A 17,728-nucleotide genomic window follows, 5' to 3' on the forward strand; every position below is an offset into this window, starting at 1 on the left:
TCTTCTCACTCAGCAGAACTTCTAGATGGCAGGACATCTCGGATATTTCCCGATCTTTATCAGCAGACTGGATCTATAGAGACAGATTTGACCAGTTTACCAGATATTTCATAAGGAAGCATTTGGATTTATATCTGATCACTTACAGGTAAACACAACTGTAGCTAAAGTGGATTCTTTTGTCCCTACTACACCAACCCCATCTTATTTTGCGTTGGGTATGGTATGCCGGCGGCCGGGATCCTGGCGGTCGGCATACAGATGCTGGGATCCCGGCCGCCAGAATGCCAGCAGGATGGCGAGCGCACCGAAGCACCTTGCATGCTCAGTGGCTCGCCACAGGTTCTATTCCCACTCTATGGATTCCGACTGCCGGCAATGTAACCGCATCCCCTTATATTAGTCTGCCTTCATCAATGCTGCACTTCCTCTTTGCCGTGTTTCCACTAAGCTAGCATCAGCTCTCGTCTGTGCTAGGTGATTACCAGTGACGTGCTGTGGGATGAGGCAGAACCTTTCCTGTCTGAGTTTTGACTGTATAAAGTATATGAAAAATACAAAGTATATGTTAGAAATAGCTTCTTTGCATTATTCTATTCATTCTTATAGTCAAAATTCTGGAGTAAAAAGTCTATGGCATGTGATGCAGTGCCTCCCCTACCTACCTATTGCACACATCTAAACTCACCAATGGAACTTGCCATGGAAAAAAGCCATAGCTGCTGTATCGTAGCACTTCATATACAGATTCAGAGACTCAGTTGCACACAGATATACAGGTGTTAAATATCAAAATAATCAGTATTGTCTGTATAGATTATACAGTATAATCTGGTGCGTCCTAGTCTCATTGTGTTGGGACTAAAACGCATTTTTGGCAAAAATGACGCCTAGCAGAGTCTAACAGGACCTGGCGCGTGGAAAGGAGCTGTTTGGGGCAACTGCAGCAATGATGTATGAGGACACATCTTTATTTCCTGCACATGTTCCAACTACACCTCTGTCCTCCACTGTTTCCACTCTACCAGCCTCGCCATTGCACTCTTCTTCTGGTTTAGACATGACTGTTCATACTATCCGTGTGGGTTATGGGTGTTCATAGCGTCCGTGTGTTCTGTGCTATATGTGCTCTGTCTTATATCACTGACAGCGCTAATACAGTATCACAAACACTCAAAATTAGAGAGGTCAAATTTCAATTACAAAAGTAAAATAAATCATACAGTATAACCATAACAGGACAGGCTTAATTTCATTGAATGTGTAAGGTCATCTGTCTGATGTTTTTATGTTCTAAGGATGACTTTATGCCTCCTACAATTAAACAAAACCTTGAAGTCAGGGGTTAAAACGCATCAGAGTATCATTTCGCATGCAGGCAGATTTAGGGCGCATGGCTGCCTTGTCTGGGTCATACACCCAGAGAAAAGCCTCCTACTTAGCACTTGGAAATTACACTATATCTTGTGAGCCTTCCTCATTGAAATACAGAAAGATCGGATTTAAACCAGTTGAGCTTTGCTCGTGTCGCCAGGACTGCTGAATAATATATACGCTGCTTTTAACCAGAGACCGTTTTAGTCTCTCACCAAGACGATGATTTAAACCCTGCAAGATGCAAACATGACATAAATGGAAAATACTTTAACCCCCTATAAGATATAACCCATTATTAATGTCTTGCAGTATATTGGTTTCCCAGATAATAACTCCATCATCTACCCATGTGACTTAGATATATACTTCCAGGATACATATAAGTATATTTTGGCATCGAACGAAAATGTTATATTTAACTAAAGAAATAAGAAAAAAAAAAGAAAAGAAAAAAAAATAAGAATTTACTTACCGATAATTCTATTTCTCGTAGTCCGTAGTGGATGCTGGGAACTCCGTAAGGACCATGGGGAATAGCGGCTCCGCAGGAGACTGGGCACAAAAGTAAAGCTTTAGGACTACCTGGTGTGCACTGGCTCCTCCCCCTATGACCCTCCTCCAAGCCTCAATTAGGATACTGTGCCCGGACGAGCGTACACAATAAGGAAGGATTTATGAATCCCGGGTAAGACTCATACCAGCCACACCAATCACACCGTACAACCTGTGATCTGAACCCAGTTAACAGCATGATAACAGAGGAGCCTCTGGATAGATGGCTCACAACAACAATAACCCGATTTAGTTAACAATAACTATGTACAAGTATTGCAGACAATCCGCACTTGGGATGGGCGCCCAGCATCCACTACGGACTACGAGAAATAGAATTATCGGTAAGTAAATTCTTATTTTCTCTGACGTCCTAGTAGATGCTGGGAACTCCGTAAGGACCATGGGGATTATACCAAAGCTCCCAAACGGGCGGGAGAGTGCGGATGACTCTGCAGCACCGAATGAGAGAACTCCAGGTCCTCCTCAGCCAGGGTATCAAATTTGTAGAATTTTGCAAACGTGTTTGCCCCTGACCAAGTAGCTGCTCGGCAAAGTTGTAAAGCCGAGACCCCTTAGGCAGCCGCCCAAGATGAGCCCACCTTCCTTGTGGAATGGGCTTTTACAGATTTTGGCTGTGGCAGGCCTGCCACAGAATGTGCAAGCTGAATTGTATTACAAATCCAACGAGCAATAGTCTGCTTAGAAGCAGGAGCACCCAACTTGTTGGGTGCATACAGGATAAACAGCGAGTCAGATTTTTCTGACTCCAGCCGTCCTGGAAACATATATTTTCAGGGCCCTGACTATGTCCAACAACTTGGAGTCCTCCAAGTCACTAGTAGCCGCAGGTACCACAATAGGTTGGTTCAGATGAAACGCTGAAACCACCTTAGGGAGAAAATGAGGACGAGTCCTCAATTCCGCCCTGTCTGAATGGAAGATCAGATAAGGGCTTTTACAGGATAAAGCCGCCCATTCTGACACGCGCCTGGCCGAGGCCAGGGCCAACAGCATGACCACTTTCCATGTGAGATATTTTAACTCCACAGATTCAAGTGGTTCAAACCATTGTGACTTTAGGAACCCCAAAACTACATTGAGATCCCAAGGTGCCACTGGAGGCACAAAAAGGAGGCTGTATATGCAGTACCCCTTTTACAAACGTCTGAACTTCAGGAACTGAAGCTAGTTCTTTCTGGAAGAAAATTGACAGGGCCGAAATTTGAACCTTAATGGACCCCAATCTTAGGCCCATAGACACTCCTGTTTGCAGGAAATGCAGGAATGGACCTAGTTGAAATTCCTCCATCGGGGCCTTACTGGCCTCGCACCACGCAACATATTTTCGCCAAATGCGGTGATAATGCTTTGCGGTTACATCCTTCCTGGCTTTGATCAGGGTAGGGATGACTTCATCCGGAATGCCTTTTTCCTTCAGGATCCGGCGTTCAACCGCCCTGCCGTCAAACGCAGCCGCGGTAAGTCTTGGAATAGACAGGGTCCTTGATGGAGCAGGTCCCTTCTTAGAGGTAGAGGCCACGGGTCCTCCGTGAGCATCTCTTGAAGTTCCGGGTACCAAGTCCTTCTTGGCCAATCCGGAGCCACGAGTATAGTTCTTACTCCCCTCCATCTTATAATTCTCAGTACTTTTGGTAAGAGAGGAAGAGGAGGGAACACATACACTGACTGGTACACCCACGGTGTTACCAGAGCGTCCACAGCTATTGCCTGAGGGTCCCTTGACCTGGCGCAATACCTGTCCAATTTTTTGTTTAGGCGGGACGCCATCATGTCCACCTTTGGTTTTTCCCAACGGTTTACAATCATGTGGAAGACTTCTGCTGAGGAAGTCCCAGTTGTTCACTCCCGGAATGAACACTGCTGACAATGCTATCACATGATTTTCCGCCCAGCGAAAAATCCTTGCAGCTTCTGCCATTGCCCTCCTGCTTCTTGTGCCGCCCTGTCTGTCTACGTGGGCGACTGCCGTGATGTTGTTCGACTGGATCAGCACCGGCTGACCTTAAAGCAGAGGTCTTGCTTGGCTTAGGGCATTGTAAATGGCCCTTAGCTCCAAGATATTTATGTGAAGTGATGTCTCCAGGCTTGACCACAAGCCCTGGAAATTTCTTCCCTGTGTGACTGCTCCCCAGCCTCGCAGGCTGGCATCCGTGGTCACCAGGACCCAGTCCTGAATGCCGAATCTGCGCCCTCTAGAAGATGAGCACTCTGCAACCACTACAGAAGAGACACCCTTGTCTTTGGTGACAGGGTTATCCGCTGATGCATCTGAAGATGCGATCCGGACCATTTTTCCAGCAGGTCCCACTGGAAAGTTCTTGTGTGGAATCTGCCGAATGGAATTGCTTCGTAGGAAGCCACCATTATTTCCCAGGACCCTTGTGCACTGATGCACTGACACTTGGCCTGGTTTTAGGAGGTTTCTGACTAGTTCGGATAACTCCCTGGCTTTCTCCTCCTGGAGAAACACCTTTTTCTTGACTGTGTCCAGGATCATCCTTAGGAATAGAAGACGTGTCGTCGGGATCAGCTGCGATTTTGGAATATTAAGAATCCAACCGTGCTGCCGCAACACTACTTGAGATAGTGCTACCCCGACTACCAACTGTTCCCTGGATCTTGCCCTTATCCGAAGATCGTCCAAGTAAGGGATAATTAAAACTCCCTTCCTTCGAAGGAGCATCATCATTTCGGCCATTACTTTGGTAAAGACCCGGGGTGCCGTGGACAAACCAAACGGCAGCGTCTGAAACTGATAGTGACAGTTCTGTACCACAAACCTGAGGTACCCTTGGTGAGAAGGGTAAATTGGGACATGGAGATAAGCATCCTTGATGTCCAGAGACACCATATAATCCCCTTCTTCCAGGTTTGCAATCACCGCTCTGAGTGACTCCATCTTGAATTTTAACCTTTGTATGTAAGTGTTCAAGGATTTCAGATTTAAATTAGGTCTCACCGAGCCGTCCGGCTTCGGTACCACAAACAGCGTGGAATAATACCCCTTTCCCTGTTGTAGGAGGGGTACCTTGATTATCACCTGCTGGGAATACAGCTTGTGAATGGCTTCCCATACCGCCTCCCTGTCGGAGGGAGACGTCGGTAAAGCAGACTTTAGGAAACGGCGAAGGGGAGACGTCTCGAATTCCAATTTGTACCCTTGAGATACCACCTGAAGGATCCAGGGGTCCACCTGTGAGTGAGCCCACTGCACGCTGAAATTTTTGAGACGGGCCACCACCGTGCCTGAGTCCGCTTGTAAAGCCCCAGCGTCATGCTGAGGACTTGGCAGAAAACGGGAGAGGGCTTCTGTTCCTGGGAACTGGCTGTTTGCTGCAGCCTTTTTCCTCTCCCTCTGCCACGGGGCAGAAATGAGGAGCCTTTTGCCCGCTTGCCCTTATGGGGCCCAAAGGACTGCGCCTGATAATACGGCGTCTTCTTATGTTGAGGGGCTACCTGGGGTAAAAATGTGGATTTCCCAGCCGTTGCCGTGGCCACCAGGTCTGTTAGACCTACCCCAAATAACTCCTCCCTTTTATAAGGCGATACTTCCATATGCCTTTTGGAATCAGCATCACCTGACCACTGTCTTGTCCATAACCCTCTTCTGGCAGAAATGGACAGCGCACTTACTCTTGATGCCAGTCGGCAAATATCCCTCTGTGCATCACGCATATATAGAAATGCATCTTTTAAATGCTCTATAGTCAGTAATATACTGTCCCTATCTAGGGTATCAATATTGTCAGTCAGGGAATCCGACCAAGCCACCCCAGCACTGCACATCCAGGCTGAGGCGATTGCTGGTCGCAGTATCACACCCGTGTGAGTGTATATACATTTTACTGCTTTCTGTCAGCAGGTTCCTTAAGGGCGGCCGTAGCCGGGGACGGTAGTGCCACCTGTTTAGACAAGCGTGTGAGCGCTTTATTCACCCTAGGGGGTGTTTCCCAACGTGCCCTATCCTCTGGCGGGAAGGGGTATGATGCTAATAACTTTTTAGGAATTAACAGTTTTTATCGGGGGAAACCCACGCATCATCACACACTTCATTTAATTCCTCAGATGCAGGAAAAACTACAGGCAGTTTTTTCTCACCCAACATAATACCCTTTTTAGTGGTACTGGTATTATCAGAAATGTGTAAAAACATTTTCCATAGCCTCAATCATGTAACGTGTGGCCCTACTGGAAGTCACATTCGTCTCTTAATCGTCGACACTGGAGTCCGTATCCGTGTCGGCGTCTGTATCTGCCATCTGCGGTAACGGACGTTTTAGAGCCCCTGATGGCTTTTGAGACCCCTGGACAGGCACAGGCTGAGTCGCCGGCTGTCTCATGTCATCAATCTTTTGTAAAGAGCTGACACTGTCACATATTCCTTCCATAAGCTCATCCACTCAGGTGTCGACTCCCTAGGGGGTGACATCTCTGTTACAGGCAATTTCTCCGCCTCCACATCATTTTCCTCCTCATACATGTCGACACAACGTACCGACACACAGCACACACACAGGGAATGCTCTGATAGAGGACAGGACCCCACTAGCCCTTTGGGGAGACAGAGGGAGAGTATGCCAGCACACACCAGAGCGCTATATATATACAGGGATAACCTTATATAAGTGTTTTTCCCCTTATAGCTGCTGTATTGTTATACTGCGCCTAATTAGTGCCCCCCTCTCTTTTTTAACCCCTTTCTGTAGTGTAGTAACTGCAGGGGAGAGCCAGGGAGCTTCCCTCCAACGGAGCTGTGAGAGAAAATGGCGCCAGTGTGCTGAGGATATAGGCTCCGCCCCCTTCTCGGCGGCCTTTTCTCCCGTTTTTCTGTGGAATCTGGCAGGGGTTAAAATTCATCCATATAGCCCTGGGGGCTATATGTGATGTATTTTCGCCAGCCAAGGTGTTTTTATTGCTGCTCAGGGCGCCCCCCCCCTAGCGCCCTGCACCCTCAGTGACCGAAGTGTGAAGTGTGCTGAGGAGCAATGGCGCACAGCTGCAGTGCTGTGCGCTACCTTGGTGAAGACAGGATGTCTTCTGCCGCCGATTTTCCGGACCTCTTCTTGCTTCTGGCTCTGTAAGGGGGCCGGCGGCGCGGCTCTGGGACCGGACTCCGAGGCTGGGCCTGTGTTCGGTCCCTCTGGAGCTAATGGTGTCCAGTAGCCTAAGAAGCCCAATCCACTCTGCACGCAGGTGAGTTCGCTTCTTCTCCCCTTAGTCCCTCGATGCAGTGAGCTTGTTGCCAGCAGGTCTCACTGAAAATAAAAAACCTAAAACTAAACTTTCACTAAGAAGCTCAGGAGAGCCCCTAGTGTGCACCCTTCTCGGCCGGGCACAAAAATCTAACTGAGGCTTGGAGGAGGGTCATAGGGGGAGGAGCCAGTGCACACCAGGTAGTCCTAAAGCTTTACTTTTGTGCCCAGTCTCCTGCGGAGCCGCTATTCCCCATGGTCCTTACGGAGTTCCCAGCATCCACTAGGACGTCAGAGAAAAAGGATTTTAATCACCTACCGGTAAATCCTTTTCTCGTAGTCCGTAGAGGATACTGGGGTTCCATTTAGTACCATGGAGTATAGACAGGTCCACTAGCACTTTAAGAATTTGATAGTGTGGGCTGGCTCCTCCCTCTTTGCCCCTCCTACCAGACTCAGTCTAGGAAACTGTGCCCGAGGAGACGGACATACTTTGAGCAGGGCCGGTGCAAGGTTTCTTAGCACCCTAGGCAAAACTTCAGCCTCCTGCCCCCTTCCCCTTCCCCCATACTTATTTTTCAGCCAGGCACTGCCGACAGTGCCGATGCTGTGTAGTGCTGTCATCCTGGAATGCTGTGTGCGTGTGTCTGGTACCTGCAGTCACTACTGGTGTCCTGCATGGGAAACAATGGCATACATACAGTCCATAGTCCCCTGTTAATATTAATCGTTTCTAGAGTCGGCAGTACCCCTACCAGACCAGGCTCCAGCCACAGGGGAGGACGCACTCAGAGTGACCAGTACAGTCACAATCACACTAGCCTGAGTCCATATGGTTCTGCTCAGGGACTCTCTGTTGTTAGTGGGTCTCCTGTTGGTTGCCCATGCTTCCACAAGGAGTCGCAGGGATGGATAAGCTGGTGAAGCTGTGACACAGGATCTGGGCACATGAAGGGGGAGAGGGACACAAGACCTTGGGGCATCAGTTGGGTGGTGGGAGAGGGAGGAGGGACACAGGACCTGGGTACATGAGGCGTATGACACGGGACATGCGGACATGAGGGTAGTGCCGTAACTAGACATTTTAGCGCTGTGTGCAAGGTAGGGCATCAGCCTCCCCCGTCTATGGAAAAAAGGTGCAGTGCGCGCCATAGGCGCGCGCAAAAAATATAGGGTCGTGGCTTTATGGGGAAGGGGTGTGGCCACACAATAATACCAATTCATATTACAGTAGTCGCCATCATTCAAATTACGATGCACAGTAGCGCCACTACACCAGGTAGACCCCCTTTTACACATTATGGCAGAGCGCATCCCCTTTTTACACATTACGGCAGACAGCGTCCCCTTTTTACACATTACGGCAGACAGCATCCCCCTTTTTACACATTACGGCAGACAATGTCCCGCTTTTTACACATTACGGCAGACAACGTCCCCTTTTTACACATAACGGCAGACTGCGTCCCCTTTTTACACATTACGGCAGACAACGTCCCCTTTTTACACATAGCGGCAGACAACGTCCCCTTTTTACACATTACGGCAGACAGCATCCCCTTTTTACACATTACGGCAGACAACGCCCCCCTTTTTACACATTACGGCAGACAACGCCCCCCTTTTTACACATAACGGGAGACTGCGTCCCCTTTTTACACATAACGGCAGACTGAGTCCCCTTTTTACACATTTCGGCAGACTGAGTCCCCTTTTTACACATTACGGCAGACTGAGTCCCCTTTTTACACATTACGGCAGACAGCGTCCCCTTTTCTACACATTACGGCAGACAGCGTCCCTTTTTTACACATTACGGCAGACAGCGCCCCCTTTTTACACATTACGGCAGACAGCGTCCCTTTTTTTACACATTACATCAGACAGCGCCCCCTTTTTACACATTACGGCAGACTGCGTCCCCCTTTTTACACGGGGGAGGGAGGAGAGGCATGGGGGGAAGAGGTGAGGGAAGGGGAGGGAAAAAGACATGGGGAGGGAAGAGGCATGTAAGAGAGAAAACGAGGGGGGAGAAATGTTGAGAGAGAGACATGGCAGCCTCATACTTACTAGGCTCCTCTTCTGCAGCCTGGCGACCTCCTGAGTAGGTCCCGAGCTGTAAGACAGCGCTGAGCTGCAGTACCGTCCAGGGGTTAAGTGCATATGATCAGCACCGCGGGGTGCTTAATTGTGTGCCGCGCATCTCCAGCCTGGTAAGCAGCAGTCCGCGCTGCTTCCGGGTATTGGGGCCAGGGTCTGACTCTTGACGCTGGGGAGGGGAGAGGGATGCGGCGGCAGGGACGTGGCGGGTATACATGGGAGGATGCAGGGGAGAGGATGCTGTCACCTAGCCACACCGCAGACAGCAACAAACAGCCCTGTCAGCGGACAGCACATGCTTAAATTGCTTAGCGGTGAATCCGCTACTGATGCAGCCGGCCCTGTGTTTGTGCCAGCGGATGCGCCCACAGTGCAGATGCGCTGTGTGCAACACACCACTAGCACACACCTAGTTACGGCCCTGCATGAGGGCGATGGGGAGTTGGGAGGAGGGACACTGGACATGAGTGGGTGTGGCACAGGACCTTGGCACATGAGGGGGGAAGGCGAGGAGAGACACAGGACCTGTGCATATGAGGGGGAGAGGTTGACACGGATAATGGGGTGTGTGGGCACAAGACCTGGAGGATAGGGACACAAGACCTGGGGACATGACCTGGGGGCATGAGGGACACAGGATTTAGGGTATTGACACAGGGCCATGGCACATGAGGGGGGTGGAGAGGGGGAGTTGGGACACAGGACCTGGGGACATGAGGGGGGAGGGGGTGTCACAGGACATGGGGATATGAGGGGGTGGAGGGGGGAAGGGGGGACACATGACCTGGGTACTTGAGGGGGGAGGGTGTGTGTCATGGGACATGAGGGGGTGGAGAGGGGGAGGGGGGACACAGGACCTGGGGACTTGAGGTGGGGGGGGGGGGGGGAGACACAGGAGCTGGGCACCTGAGTTGGGGGAAGGGGGTGTCACGGGACATGGGGACATGAGGGGGGTGGAGAGGGTGAGGAGGGAAACATGACCTGGGGACTTGAGGGGGGTTGACCAAGGACCTGGGCATTGGAGGGGGGGAAGGGGGTGTCACATGACCTGGGGACTTTAAGGGGGGGTGACACAGGATTCTTGGCTGCGGCGGGCGGGCGTCAGCGACGGTATCTTCCCTCACCTCGGCTGGGTTTCTTTTCCTCCGGCCGGCGGCGAGTACACTGCAAACTTGCGCCTCTCCAGGAGCTGACATCGACGGGCGGGTACAGATGCTCTGCCCTCCTTTGGTGCCTGTGACTGAGGCTGTCAGCGCTGCACCCTCTCTCCCTGGTGCTGATTTGTAGGCTGGGAGTCACTTGTGCCTGACTCCCTAAAGAGCTGTGTGGTCACATACACTGCTCCTGCCGCCAATAGAAAACTATTTCAGATATTTTTTTCTTCTAGGCAGCCGTAGCAGGCCGCCCTCAGGTACCGCCGCCCATAGGCAGCTGCCTAAAGCTGCCTAGTGGAAGCGCCGGCCCTGACTTTGAGAGAAGGATAAGTAAGTATAGTGGTGAGATTCCGAAGCAGCACACACAACAAGAGGAAAGCCAAGCTAACCAAACTGGAAACAGGAACAGCAACTGCTGAACCAACATTACTTAACTAAGTAACAGTGCAGGAAAAACGAAGCACCGGGCGGGCGCCCAGTATCTACGGACTACGAGAAAAGGATTTACCGGTAGGTAATTAAAATCCTATTTTGCCTTACATCCTAGAGGATACTGGGGTTCCATTTAGTACCATGGTGATGTACCAAAGCTCCCAAACCGGGTGCTGAGGTTCCTGCAGAACTGATTGGCCTCTGAGGTGCTTCAGTTTGGTCAAAGTATCGAACTTCTAGAACTTCGCAAACATGTTCGAACCTGACCAAGTAGCTGCTTGGCAGAGCTGTAAAGCCGAGACACCCCGGGCAGCTGCCGAAGAACCCACCGACCTAGTAGAGTGGGCCTGTACAGATTTTTGACACGGCAAACCTGCCATGGAATAAGCATGTTGGATAGTAAGCCTGATCCAGCATGCAATTTTCTGCTTTGAAGCAGGACACCCAATTTTATTGGGATCATAAAGAACACACAGCGAGTCCGATTTTCTGTGACGAGATGTTCGCTTTACATACACCTTCAAAGCCCTCACAACATCCAAAGACTTTGAAGTAATAGAGGTGTCGGTGACAACAGGAACCACAATAGGTTGGTTGATGTAAAACGCAGACACCACTTTTAGGAAGAAATTGCTGACGAGTTCTTAGTTCAGCTCTGCCCTCATGGAAAATTAAATAGGGACTTTTGTGAGACAAAGCCCCCAGCTCCGACACACGTCTTGCTGAAGCCAAGGCCAACAGTGTGACGGTCTTCCACATAATATATTTTACGTCCACCTCCTATAACGGTTCAGACCAGTCTGATTGGAGGAACTGCAGCACCACATTGAGATCCCAAGGTGCCGTGGGAGGCACAAAGAGGTTGGATGTGCAGAACACCTTTCAAGAAAGTTTAAACATCAGGGAGAGAAGCCTATCGTCTTTGAAAGAAAATGGACAAGGCCGAAATCTGGACTTTTATGGAGCCCAGATGTAGGCCCACAACCACACCTGCCTGCAGAAAAAGCAGGAAACGTCCCAGATGAAATTCCACCGCAGACTTATTTCTGCTCTCACACCAAGAGACGTATTTCTTCCAAAGACGATGGCAATGCTTAGACGTTACCCCCTTCCTGGCTTGGATCATAGTCGGGATAACCTTGCTAGGGATCCCATTCCGGGCTAGAATCAGCCGTTCAACTTCCATGCCGTCAAACGTAGCCCCGGTAAGTCCTGATAGACTAACGGGCCCTGTTGCAGAAGATCCTCGCGAAGAGGTAGAGGCCACAGATCTTCGAGGAGCATCTCCAGAACGTCTGCATACCAGGCCCTTCTTGAACAGTCCGGAGCAATGAGTATTGCTTGAACCTTTTCCCTTTTTATTCACTTTAGAATTCTTGGGAATCAGAGGGAGTGGAGGAAACACATACATCATCTGATAGACCCATGGAGTCATCAGGGCGTCTACCGCCACTGCCTGTGGGTCTCTCAACCTGGAACAATACGGCCTGAGCTTCTTGTTGAGACGAGAGGCTATCACGTCGATCTGTGGATATCCCCATCGACGTGTCAAGCACCTGAACACTTCCGGGTGAAGGCCCCACTCCCCCGGGTGCAGGTCGTGTCTGCTGAGGAAGTCTGCTTCCCAGTTGTCTACTCCCAGAATAAAAACCACTCTCAATGCCACAGCGTTTTTTTTCTGCCCAGAGGAGAAATTTTGACACCTCTGAGATTCCTGCTCTGCTTTTCGCTCCGCCCTGTTGGTTTATGTATGTCACCGCCGTCACATTGACTGGACCTGAATGGCCCGATCTTAAAGAAGAAATGAGGCCTGCAGAAGGGCGTTGTATATGGCCCTGAGTTCTAGAATGTTGATTGGAGGGATGATTTCCTGACTGGACCATTTTCCTTGAAACTGCACCCCCTGGGTGACTGCTCCCCAACCTCTGAGGCTTGCGTCTGTGGTTAACAGAATCCAGTTCTGAATTCCGAACCTGTGACCCTCGACGAGGTGAGAAGTCTGTAGCCACCACAGAAGGGAGATTGTGGCTTTTGGCGACAGACGGATCCTCTGGTGCATGTGAAGATGCAATCCGGACCATTTGTCCAACAGATCGAACTGGAAGGGTCTTGCGTGAAACCTTCCGTATTGAAGTGCCTCGTAAGTGGCCTCCATTTTCCACAGAAGGCGAATGCATAGATGCACCGATATCCGGGTTGGCTTCAGGACATCCCGAACCATCGACTGGATTACTAATGCCTTTTCCAACGGAAGGAACACTGTCTGCGACTCTGTGTCCAGTATCATTCCCAGGAATGGAAGCCTCCGTGTTGGCTCCAAAATCTCACCTGGAGCCAACACGGAGGCTTCAGGAATGGAAGCCTCCGTGTTGGCTCCAGGTGAGATTTTGGAAGGTTCAGAAACAACCCATGATCCTGGAGGTGTTTGGTTGAGAGACCAGTGCTGTCCAGCAACCTTTCCCTGGAAGGTGCTTTAATCAGGAGATCGTCCAGGTACGGAATTATGTTCACTCCCTGTTTGCGGAGTAGAAACATCATCTCTGCCTTCACCTTGATGAACGCCCTCGGTGCCGTGGAGAGACCAAATGGCAGGGCCTGGAACTAGTAGTGACAGTCCTGTAGTGCAAACTGTAGGTAAGCCTGATGAGGCGGCCAGCTCGGAATGTGAAGGTATGCATCCTTGATATCCACAGACACTAGGAATTCCCCCTCCTCCAGACCTGAGATTACTGCTCTCAGAGACTCCATCTTGAATTTGAACACTCGTAAGTATGGGTTCAACAACTTAAGGTTCAGAATCGGCCTTTCCAAACCGTCCGGCTGCGGGAATGTACGCTCGCCATGGTGGGGCTTGCAAATAGTTCCCTCAGGAGCTCAGTGTCCTGTCAGCGGGGAACGGGACCATTAGCCCTTCAATAGGTTGGGCCTCCCCCCCCCCCCCCTCCCCCACCACCACCCCACCTTCCCTTCCTAAGTCCCACGATACAGGCAGGCTGGTGCCAACCAGCCCTGCCTGAAAATAACAGACATATAAAATAAATGCAGAAAACTCTTCAGGAGTTTCCTTTAGCGCGAACGGCTCCTCCGGGCACATTTTCTAAACGGAGTCTGGTAGGATGGGCATAGAAGGAGGAGCCAGCCCACGCTATCAAATTCTTAAAGTGCCCATGGCTCCTGGTGGACCAGTCTATACCCCATGGTACTAAATGGAACCCCATTATCCTCTACAACATAAGAGAAAATAATTTTATATATTTTTCATAGTTACTTTGACATACTTAAAGAAATCCTAAAGAATGGCTCTGATATGTACTGACCTGAGTGTTCTGAGCTCAGTTATAGAATAAATGTGAGGATTACGCAATATACATGACAGATACAATACACAGAGCTTTTTGTAGAGACCACCATGGTGTTTGCTTCCCAGCCTCACTGCAGGACCCTCCAGCTCTTACAGGCCACTGGGTTCTAGAGTAGAGGGATCAGGCAGGAGTGGGAATCAGCTAAGTAGTGCAGCCGCATTTCAAAAGATAAAAACCTTACTCCGTAATCTCTGCATAACCTACATATCCACATAAGTGAAAAATATAAATTGGTGTTTTATATCACATTACAAGGGTATACACGTAATGGTGTATGTATTACATGAAATTCCCCCTTTGGTGTTGTCATGTATTTGACAAGTGTGGATTCTATAATGCATTACCTAATCAGGCTCTAACGGACAATTAAACCGTTATTGGTGGATACACTAATTAGCCCTCTTACACACAAGACCCAATTATGGTATAGGAAAATATAGGATTTCACTGTAAAATTTCTCAAACCAAACAGACATATGGGGGAATTCAAATGTTTGAATAGTCGGTTGGGTGTCAGTTTTTTCCTGTCTATTAGATAGGAAAAAACAGACACCCGACTGACTTTTCAAACATTTGAATTCCTATTGTATATAGACTATGTTTCACTTATTTTATGCCTGTAATGTAAGAAATATATGTATAACAGCTCCCAGCCACTGTACTGACTGCCTCACACAGAGACTGTACGCCAATCTTCCTCATAATTGCATAGGATATACAGCATCGTAATTCACAATTTCAACCAATATATGTTCCACTGGAGCCTCTAGACATCTCATTTTATGCCTGTAACATAAGAAATATAGCAATGCCGTCTGAGCCCACTAATTATACAGCAATAATTGGCTGCTAATGTTTCCATTAAAAATGTATCTACACTTGTCTGTTCTACCCAGGTTCTCAATCAATAGATATGTAAATAAATAAACCTGTTGCGTCTACTATAAATGACACTTAATAACTTGGTTTAAATCAATTTAAATCAAGTACTAGCAATTTGAATTCATATAAATATTGAAATGTGTCACAACTGAGGGCCTGAGCTGACGGGAGGCAGCCTCAGTTGTAGGGGCTGAGATGTAACGGAACCTGGGAGGTTGTATCAGACCCCTAGACATGTAAGTAACATGTAGAATAACTGCCCGAAGGCGTGACCACGACAACCAGGATAAAAGTCAATGATGTTTATTATGACATACTCCGTAACACAGCAGCAAATAAGAAAACATTAAACTCAGCAGGGAAATAATACAGTTCCTGGGTACTACAGGGTGACAAGGACCACAGGGCTCTGGTAGTATGAGATAGTTCTTAATAATCTTCTAGGTGGAAAGTCCTTACCAGGCCCGACTGTAGCAATGGAAATAGCCCAGGATCGTACCAGCTGGTGTTCCAGGAAAAGCTGGGCTGCTGTGGGTAAAACGGCTGCTGTGGATACTGGCTGAAACCAGACTGATGTTGACACGGAGTGAATACTGGCTGGAACCAGTTAAATAATAAATGTAGCTTGAGAGCGATGAAATATGAAAGTGATGTTTGGAGCTTGAGAGCGGTGAAATATTAATGCCGGTGATAAATGATACTCTGCAGAAAAGGGTACCGGCACTTTAAGAAGAGCTGACCTCTGCTGGAAGCTGGATGCTGAAAGCAGGTGGATCTGTAGCTGGAAGTAGATGAATCCAAATGGATAGGAGAGTCAGGCTACACCGCAGGTGGAATGCTGGTGCGGGTCTCTTTAGTGGAGGTTTGGAGATAGGAACTGGAACCTGGAAAACAACCACAGGAGAGAGACAAACTGGAACTAGGTTTGACAACCAAAGCACTGACGCCTTCCTTGCTCAGGCACAGATTACTTATACCTGCAGCAAGGAAGGGATTGGCTAGGCAATTATGCAGATTAACATTGCAAACAGCAGATTGGTGGAAATGAACAGATGACAGAATCCAAGATGGCTGCGCCCATGCAGACACTTGGAGGGAAGTTTGGTTTGTAATCCATGTGGGAATTAAAACAGTAATGGCGGCGCCGGCCACAGGAGACGCCAGACTGATAAGTGCACATTTAACCACGCGGGCACAGCGGAGGCCGCGGCTGACGTAATCACCACTCTGACATTCTGCAAGTAGAAACTCAGGAACAGCGGCGGAGGCCGCGGGAGACGCCATTCCGGATGTAACAGGCGTTGCGGTGACCGCGTCTCAGAGTGACAGGAGAGGAGGCAGGAATGTGGACATCAGTATAACAGATGGGATCCGGTCCTGGAACGCTGAGCCAGCCTTAGGAGGCATCTGAAGGGTAAGTAATGGCGTCCAGATACCCGGATCGTGACAGCACCCCCCACTTTAGGAGTGGCCCCAGGACACTTCTTTGGCTTTTGAGGAAACTTGGAATGGAATCTCCGGACCAAGGCAGGAGCATGGACATCAGAAGCATTGGTCCATGAGCGTTCCTCAGGGCCGTAACCCTTCCAGTCAATAAGATACTGTAGTTGACCGTAACGGTGACGTGAGTCCAGGATCTTGGCCACTTCATACTCAACACCTCGTTGAGTTTGGACTTTCGGAGTTGGAGGAAGTGAGGAATGAAACCGATTCAGGATCAGCGGTTTCAACAGGGAAACATGGAATGTCCTGGGTATTTTTAAGAAGGGAGGTAACTGAAGTCTGTAAGCAACAGGATTGATGACTTGCTCAATTTTGAAAGGACCAATGTAGCGAGGTGCAAACTTCATACTGGGAACTCTTAACCTCAAATTCTTCGTGGATAACCATACCCGATCACCCACCTTGAGAGCAGGAACTGCTCTACGCTTCTTGTCCGCAAACTTCTTATACCTGAACGATGCCTTGAGCAGAGCTGCTCGTACACTCTTCCAGTTGTTTGCAAACTGATGCAAGGTGATATCCACTGCTGGAACAGAAGTTGCTGGGAGCGGTTGGAATTCAGGGACTTTAGGGTGGAATCCAAAGTTGGTGAAGAATGGTGTTGAAGAAGATGAGGAATGATACTGATTGTTATGACAGAACTCGGCCCAGGGAAGTAATTGAACCCAGTCATCTTGAGAGGAAGACACATAGATGCGGAGGAAGGCCTCCAAGTCCTGATTCACCTTCTCAGTTTGACCATTGGTCTGAGGATGGTAAGCCGTGGAAAACTTTAGTTTGACTTGGAGGACTTGACATAAACTTCGCCAGAATTTGGCTGTGAATTGAACTCCTCGATCTGAGATAATTTCTTCAGGCAGACCGTGGAGTCGGAAGATCTCTTGTATGAACACTTGAGCCAACTTGGAAGCTGACGGAAGACCGGTGAGAGGAATGAAGTGTGCCATCTTGGTGAACCGGTCAACTACCACCCAGATGGTATTGAACTTGTTGCACATGGGTAAGTCTGTAATGAAATCCATCGACAAATGGGTCCATGGTCGACGGGGAACGGATAGTGGAACCAGTTGCCCCGCAGGCGACTGGCGGGATACTTAATGTTGGGCACACTTTGGGCAAGATGCAATAAACTCCATGACGTCCTTTCTCA

The 17,728-nt window shown here is 49.1% G+C and overlaps 1 protein-coding gene across 3 annotated transcripts in view; it reads right to left on the reverse strand.

Annotated features, from left to right (window-relative positions):
- The window catches only part of TAX1BP1 (Tax1 binding protein 1), a 384,787-nt gene that overhangs the window by 44,982 nt on the left and 322,077 nt on the right, over nt 1-17,728 (reverse strand). For all 3 annotated transcript variants that reach the window (XM_063921979.1, XM_063921980.1, XM_063921981.1), the window contains one exon: nt 1-73. This exon is cut by the window's left edge and continues 23 nt beyond it. In XM_063921979.1, coding sequence (XP_063778049.1) covers nt 1-73 — 73 coding nt within the window. The remainder of the gene's footprint in view (nt 74-17,728) is intronic.

This window comes from Pseudophryne corroboree, chromosome 5, assembly GCF_028390025.1.
Source record: "Pseudophryne corroboree isolate aPseCor3 chromosome 5, aPseCor3.hap2, whole genome shotgun sequence".
Taxonomy (NCBI): Eukaryota; Metazoa; Chordata; class Amphibia; order Anura; family Myobatrachidae; genus Pseudophryne; species Pseudophryne corroboree.